This window comes from Girardinichthys multiradiatus, chromosome 11 (genome assembly GCF_021462225.1).
Source record: "Girardinichthys multiradiatus isolate DD_20200921_A chromosome 11, DD_fGirMul_XY1, whole genome shotgun sequence".
NCBI classification, from domain to species: domain Eukaryota; kingdom Metazoa; phylum Chordata; class Actinopteri; order Cyprinodontiformes; family Goodeidae; genus Girardinichthys; species Girardinichthys multiradiatus.
The window spans coordinates 5,977,352-5,985,480 of record NC_061804.1 but is presented as its reverse complement, the minus strand read 5'-3'; the positions used below and the strand labels follow the sequence as shown (position 1 = coordinate 5,985,480).

At 40.0% G+C, this 8,129-nt stretch overlaps 1 protein-coding gene across 3 annotated transcripts; it reads left to right on the top strand.

Annotated features, from left to right (window-relative positions):
* Positions 1 to 54: 54 nt before the first annotated feature.
* Positions 55 to 5,993, top strand: mrpl22 (mitochondrial ribosomal protein L22). Of its 3 annotated transcripts, none has more exons than XM_047378405.1 (7): positions 55 to 218; positions 305 to 347; positions 3,419 to 3,554; positions 3,640 to 3,705; positions 4,083 to 4,160; positions 4,289 to 4,358; positions 5,717 to 5,993. In XM_047378405.1, exons 1-7 carry the CDS (start codon positions 200 to 202, stop codon positions 5,923 to 5,925), a joined length of 621 nt encoding a protein of 206 aa, XP_047234361.1. In that variant the 5' UTR covers positions 55 to 199; the 3' UTR covers positions 5,926 to 5,993. The 3 variants fall into 3 exon arrangements, with proteins under 3 accessions (XP_047234361.1, XP_047234360.1, XP_047234362.1); XM_047378404.1 differs by having other exon boundaries at positions 5,702 to 5,993; XM_047378406.1 differs by lacking the exon at positions 55 to 218 and having other exon boundaries at positions 305 to 426; positions 5,702 to 5,993.
* Positions 5,994 to 8,129: the final 2,136 nt, after the last annotated feature.

Genomic DNA, 8,129 nt, shown 5'->3' with positions numbered 1-8,129 from the left:
AAACCGTACGGTGTTTGCAATTTTTAAACCCGGATTTATAGGTTGTAACCAGTTTGTCATCGCATAGCAAATGATAGAGTTGACAAATAAAATAGAATTATAAGTTTATACGAACACGTAGTTGTAATAATAATATTAAATACCAAATAGATCTCTGCTACCGTAAAGCTGATGCTGTGACGTCGTAAAGAAATCCAATATGGCGGCTGCAATGAGAGGTCGTGGTAAAACCAATTTTCCTATTTGTAAAAACAGCAAAGTTTGCTTAATGCTAAGTCTTTTTAAAATGTTGATGCTTTTACAGGTGTTGCCTTCATTAGGAATATAGTTGGCTCGCTACACTTGAGGTAAGAAGATGTTACATCTCCAAGCTGTGAAGCTGCTGCCTGAGAGGACGAACTGATCTGCTTGTTGTTTCTAGATCATGTCGGTGTAACATTTTTATTTTAATCACTTCTTAAACGTTTTTTTAAAACGAACTAATATAGTAAACGGATATTTCACAACTCTTTTCTGAATCTGCATCTTTGACCACCTTTGGTTTAAAAAAGGCTTACGCTTGTCAAACCCAGATTAATTCATTCTATACTGTTTACAGAGTCTTTAATGCACAAATCGTAATTTGTCAAATCTTTACTCTTTTTATTTCTACCAAACTGCAATTTAGTGCAATGTTTTGCTATCTCGACCATCTTGGATCAGAACCACAAACCTTTGACCGGTTTGTGGATTACTCTACACGAGTAAATGCGCTTTGATGTACAATTGGAAACCTGAAATTTTCCAAGATACTGGGAATTCCGACTCTCTATTTGGTCCATATTTTAAAATTCCGTTTTAATTTGTGTAGTTAAACCAGGTCTGACCAGTGTAAGAAGTGCAGCTTCTTGGTAGGACCCCATCTGGGGTTTTGTTAATGCCAGGAATTACACTGAAAGTGCAATTGTGTGTTTTCACAAACAGACTAAAGGTGGTTTCTTTGGGAATTTTCCCAAATTGCTGAATAATTATTAATACCACTAGATTAATAACCTCCCCAGCTTTACTTGAAGGGAAATCCATTTGAACTGACAACTTGTCAGTTAACCAAATACAGGTCCTTCTCAAAAAATTAGCATATTGTGATAAAGTTCATTATTTTCCATAATGTAATGATGAAAATTTAACATTCATATATTTTAGATTCATTGCACACTAACTGAAATATTTCAGGTCTTTTATTGTCTTAATACGGATGATTGTGGCATACAGCTCATGAAAACCCAAAATTCCTATCTCACAAAAGTAGCATATTTCATCCGACCAATAAAAGAAAAGTGTTTTTAATACAAAAAACGTCAACCTTCAAATAATCATGTACAGTTATGCACTCAATACTTGGTCGGGAATCCTTTTGCAGAAATGACTGCTTCAATGCGGCGTGGCATGGAGGCAATCAGCCTGTGGCACTGCTGAGGTCTTATGGAGGCCCAGGATGCTTCGATAGCGGCCTTTAGCTCATCCAGAGTGTTGGGTCTTGAGTCTCTCAACGTTCTCTTCACAATATCCCACAGATTCTCTATGGGGTTCAGGTCAGGAGAGTTGGCAGGCCAATTGAGCACAGTGATACCATGGTCAGTAAACCATTTACCAGTGGTTTTGGCACTGTGAGCAGGTGCCAGGTCGTGCTGAAAAATGAAATCTTCATCTCCATAAAGCTTTTCAGCAGATGGAAGCATGAAGTGCTCCAAAATCTCCTGATAGCTAGCTGCATTGACCCTGCCCTTGATAAAACACAGTGGACCAACACCAGCAGCTGACACGGCACCCCAGACCATCACTGACTGTGGGTACTTGACACTGGACTTCTGGCATTTTGGCATTTCCTTCTCCCCAGTCTTTCTCCAGACTCTGGCACCTTGATTTCCGAATGACATGCAGAATTTGCTTTCATCCGAAAAAAGTACTTTGGACCACTGAGCAACAATCCAGTGCTGCTTCTCTGTAGCCCAGGTCAGATGCTTCTGCCGCTGTTTCTGGTTCAAAAGTGGCTTGACCTGGGGAATGCGGCACCTGTAGCCCATTTCCTGCACACGCCTGTGCACGGTGGCTCTGGATGTTTCTACTCCAGACTCAGTCCACTGCTTCCGCAGGTCCCCCAAGGTCTGGAATCGGCCCTTCTCCACAATCTTCCTCAGGGTCCGGTCACCTCTTCTCGTTGTGCAGCGTTTTCTGCCACACTTTTTCCTTCCCACAGACTTCCCACTGAGGTGCCTTGATACAGCACTCTGGGAACAGCCTATTCGTTCAGAAATTTCTTTCTGTGTCTTACCCTCTTGCTTGAGGGTGTCAATAGTGGCCTTCTGGACAGCAGTCGGGTCGGCAGTCTTACCCATGATTGGGGTTTTGAGTGATGAACCAGGCTGGGAGTTTTAAAGACCTCAGGAATCTTTTGCAGGTGTTTAGAGTTAACTCGTTGATTCAGATGATTAGGTTCATAGCTCGTTTATAGACCCTTTTAATGATATGCTAATTTTGTGAGATAGGAATTTTGGGTTTTCATGAGCTGTATGCCAAAATCATCCGTATTAAGACAATAAAAGACCTGAAATATTTCAGTTAGTGTGCAATGAATCTAAAATATATGAATGTTAAATTTTCATCATGACATTATGGAAAATAATGAACTTTATCACAATATGCTAATATTTTGAGAAGGACCTGTAGTCTGTCGGACATTCAGTTGGTAGCACTGTTGCCTTGCAGCAAGAAGGTCCTGGGTTCGACTCCCGGCCGGGGGTCTTTCTGCATTGAGTTTGCATGTTCTCCCCATGCATGAGTGGGTTTTCTCTGGGTACTCCAGCTTCATCCCACAGTCCAAAAACTTGACTGTTAGGTTAATTGGTCTCTCTAACGTGCCCGTGGGTGTGTGCATGGTTGTTTGTTTGTCCTGTGTGTCTCTGTGTTGCCCTGCGACAGACTTACGACCTGTCCAGGGTGTACCCTGCCTTTTGCCCATAGACTGCTGGAGATAGGAACCATCTCCCCCGTGTCCTTGTACGGAAGAAGCGGGTATAGAAAATGGATGGATGTTTTTAGCTAGGAAGTTTTCTTTAAATTGTGTACCTTTATTTACACAGTACTAAATAGCAAGCTAACAAGCTGGGATTATCTAGCTGAAGTACTACAGTTAAAAAGTTTTTGCCCCCTTGCAGTTTTTTGTTTTTTTTAATTTGCCACAATAAATGCTTCACATCAAACACATTCTTTAATTTCAAAGATAATATTATATTCAAATTAGGGGTGGGACTCGAATAGAGAAAATGTATCTAATTGTTTTTGTAATTTTCAGAAGGCTTGAAGAAGTCAATTTTAAATGTTTAGCCAATTCCAGCTGCACTGAATTGTTCTGTTCCATCTTTCATCTCCGTTGTCGCAGGTTACAGATTCTGGGTGGTACATCACAACAGCTCTCATGTCTCCACACAAGCATTTCATTAGATTCCAAACACTGGGAGAAGAACAACCGCAAAGTATATCCTCCTCAGCTGCTGGACGAGCCTCGCAGACCTGCAGTGAGTGTCTTCACTACTTTAAATGAGACCTTGAACACGCTTTGTGTCACTGTAACTTTTTTTTTAATATGTTGTCTCTCTACAGGAAGTTTATCACAGCGGGAGGCAGATAAAGTACAGTAAAGACAAGATGTGGTATTTAGCCAAAATGGTGAGACTCCCAGCAGAGAGTTCTGTCCTTCCCAGACCTAGGATTTCCCTTAAGCTTTGTCTGTTTGCATCTGGAATCTACATAAACGTCTGCATGGAAGTGCACTTCAGTCTTCAATTTCATCACATGTTAGAAACATGAACACATTTTGATCTCAGCAGCACTAAAAAGTTAATAGTTGTTTGTCTATTTTGTTTAGTTCCACTTTTTTAACCAGACCAGTGTGTGTGTCTTGCGTATTCAATTCTCAAGAACCTTTAAAGCTCATCTGACTTTTAACCATCTTCACTTTACCTTTTCATAGTTGACTTTGTTTACAGCAATACCAAATTAAATAGAAACATTGACTTCCATGTGATTCTTTTTGTTCCTTACAGATCCGGGGGATGAGCATCGACGAAGCTATTGCGCAGCTGGAATTCAACGACAAGAAAGGAGCAAAGATCATGAAAGAGGTTTGTGGCTACATGTTTACTCATCTCCATGTTGCTAATTGAGTTGTGTTCATACAGTGTCCCCCTGTGTACATATTTAGCAAATAAATGTCTGCATGAGTTTGAGAGCTGCTGCTTACTTGTTTCAGGTCCTTCTCGAAGCTCAAGAGATGGCAGTGAAGAATCACAATGTGGAGTATAAATCCAACCTCTACGTAGGTGAGTATCTGCAAACACAAACGCACACTGCAACCAGAGCAAAATACTTATTCAAATACAAACGAAAACCAACCCAGAAGTAAAGGTCCAGTTCAGATGTAATCTGATCTACATACAGACCAATGAGGGGTATGTTAATGATCAGGGCCAGTATTCACAAAGATTCTCAGAGAGCTCCTATCTTAGCCTAAAAAGTCCTGCCAAGGATTCCTAGCTTAAGAGTGATTCTGTTGGCTGCTGAGGGCAACTCTGAGCGAGGAGACAACAGAGATTCCTATCTTAGTGAGGAGGTGTGGTTGCCCCCTTTTGCTTGGGGGTCAGTGCGCTCCTAGTAATCAATGGAGAAAAATAATATTCTATTATTGGTACAGAATATTCTTAAAATATTTAAAAATTCATTACTATAGTGCTTGTAATTTTGCTCACTTTCTCTTCAATGTAATTTATTATTGTTTCTACAATATTTTTATGCTTCCTAATATTGCCCTACTAGAGGTGCACCTTTAATCTGCCCTCCTGCTGCAACTATTGAATTTCCCCCTAAGGAATGATAAAGTTTATCTTATCTCTATATTAATAATTTTATGATTGTTAGATAAGTTTGTGTTTATTTACTTGTCTGTTTAGGGGGTGGATCACTGTGTGGTCGTGCCAGTAGTGTTTTATTATTCCCTGTTGTTCATTGTAGGAGAATATCTTTCCTTTCTCTCTGTCTTTCCACCATCTTCTCTGCTTCAGATGCTCTTAGGCTTACTAAAAGTCCTCCTCACTACTCTTAACATTTCCTCACGTTAGGAGTTTTCTTAAGGCCTAAGATGCTTTGTGAATAACTTTTATCTTACCGAGGGAAAATAAAAATCTTAGTATTTGAGATATTCTAAGATTTTTCTTAGAATGACGTCACTAGGAGCTACTTTTAGTCTTATGATTCTTTGAGAATATGGGCCCAGGTTTACAAGAAGGTTACACGTCTAGAATAAATCTTAACTCAACTGTATTTGTCAGTGTATAAACTGAGATGTCCTGTAAAATCAGAATTAAAAAGGAACAGAAGAAAAATGTACAGTTGCTAAACTGTCTTATATCTAAAAACACAATCAGTTTGATTTGTCCAATTCAACATTTAAACAATCTATGTAGAAGTTTCTTCAAATGTTCTAATTGTTTCCTTTTTTGTAGGAGTACCACTAAGTAACTGTCCTAGCAGTTATGTAGCTGTAAAAATTGGTAGACTGTATATAAAATATGTCCCCATGTCCGTGTAAGCTGATGAAACAGATTTGTTTTAATTTGGGGCTACCTTTGAAAAAGACAATTTATCCTGCGTTTTTTCTCCGATTCTGGTTCCTTTCCTTCAGCTGAGTCGTTCTCCGGCAAAGGGAAGTACTTGAAGAGGATCCGCTACCACGGCAGAGGCATGTTTGGCATCATGGACAAAGTTTATTGTCACTACTTCGTCAAGCTGGTGGAGGGTTTGCCACCCAAGCCAGCGCAGAAGACGAGCTTTGATCAAGCCAAAGACTATGTCCAAAACCTGAAGAACCGGACCATCATCCACAGCCTGTAGATCAGTCAGCCTGTCTGTGTTGTTTGTGCGTCATTTGATATTTGTAAATAAATAAAAATCCAATGAGATCATTGTGCTTTTTGTTACATTTTAAGATGTTTTCCAAGCTTTGAGGTTTTTAGGAACCAATCGGAGGAATACTTTTCTCTTGCATTCTTGCACTAGTTTTGATCATTCAGCTGTACTGGGAACAGCTTTATTGTGTAGCCATTAGACATAATGAAGAATTAATGATACATGGATCCTATTCAGGAATTCCTCATTAACAATGCCAGCAGTCAACACTACATGGTTTCTATGCAGCCTGGAAAAGTATGGGATTTAATTTTGGTTTTTTCCAGGTCTGAATAAGTATGGAAAAGAAAAGAGTATCAAGTACATACAGGTCCTTCTCAAAAAATTAGCATATTGTGATAAAGTTCATTATTTTCCATAATGTCATGATGAAAATTTAACATTCATATATTTTAGATTCATTGCACACTAACTGAAATATTTCAGGTCTTTTATTGTCTTAATACGGATGATTTTGGCATACAGCTCATGAAAACCCAAAATTCCTATCTCACAAAATTAGCATATCATTAAAAGGGTCTCTAAACGAGCTATGAACCTAATCATCTGAATCAACGAGTTAACTCTAAACACCTGCAAAAGATTCCTGAGGCCTTTAAAACTCCCAGCCTGGTTCATCACTCAAAACCCCAATCATGGGTAAGACTGCCGACCTGACTGCTGTCCAGAAGGCCACTATTGACACCCTCAAGCAAGAGGGTAAGACACAGAAAGAAATTTCTGAACGAATAGGCTGTTCCCAGAGTGCTGTATCAAGGTACCTCAGTGGGAAGTCTGTGGGAAGGAAAAAGTGTGGCAGAAAATGCTGCACAACGAGTGGAGGTGACCGGACCCTGAGGAATATTGTGGAGAAGGGCCGATTCCATACCTTGGGGGACCTGCGGAAACAGTGGACTGAGTCTGGAGTAGAAACATCCAGAGCCACCGTGCACAGGCGTGTGCAGGAAATGGGGTACAGGTGCCGCATTCCCCAGACCTGGGCTACAGAGAAGCAGCACTGGACTGTTGCTCAGTGGTCCAAAGTACTTTTTTCGGATGAAAGCAAATTCTGCATGTCATTCGGAAATCAAGGTGCCAGAGTCTGGAGGAAGACTGGGGAGAAGGAAATGCCAAAATGCCAGAAGTCCAGTGTCAAGTACCCACAGTCAGTGATGGTCTGGGGTGCCGTGTCAGCTGCTGGTGTTGGTCCACTGTGTTTTATCAAGGGCAGGGTCAATGCAGCTAGCTATCAGGAGATTTTGGAGCACTTCATGCTTCCATCTGCTGAAAAGCTTTATGGAAATGAAGATTTCATTTTTCAGCACAACCTGGCACCTGCTCACAGTGCCAAAACCACTGGTAAATGGTTTACTGACCATGGTATCACTGTGCTCAATTGGCCTCCCAACTCTCCTGACCTGAATCCCATAGAGAATCTGTGGGATATTGTGAAGAGAACGTTGAGAGACTCAAGACCCAACACTCTGGATGAGCTAAAGGCCGCTATCGAAGCATCCTGGGCCTCCATAAGACCTCAGCAGTGCCACAGGCTGATTGCCTCCATGCCACGCCGCATTGAAGCACTCATTTCTGCAAAAGGATTCCCAACCAAGTATTGAGTGCATAACTGTACATGATTATTTGAAGGTTGACGTTTTTTGTATTAAAAACACTTTTCTTTTATTGGTCGGATGAAATATGCTAATTTTGTGAGATAGGAATTTTGGGTTTTCATGAGCTGTATGCCAAAATCATCCGTATTAAGACAATAAAAGACCTGAAATATTTCAGTTAGTGTGCAATGAATCTAAAATATATGAATGTTAAATTTTCATCATTACATTATAGAAAATAATGAACTTTATCACAATATGCTAATTTTTTGAGAAGGACCTGTACTTGACAGAACAGAGGAATTTGTTCTTTTACCTGAGGTGACATGAAAACAGGTTGCGGCCAGAATAGTTTAAAATACAACTCAACAAAAACAACTTGCTCTTAGCTCGTACTCATGCTCTTACATGCTCATTGGAAGATTTGTACATGAATTATCATTGCTTAGTTTAAAAAGATTCTTTATCCTTATGATCTACCATTAAAAAACATTTTAATTTATTTAGTTTGGTGAACTTTGATAGAAGTGATTTGAA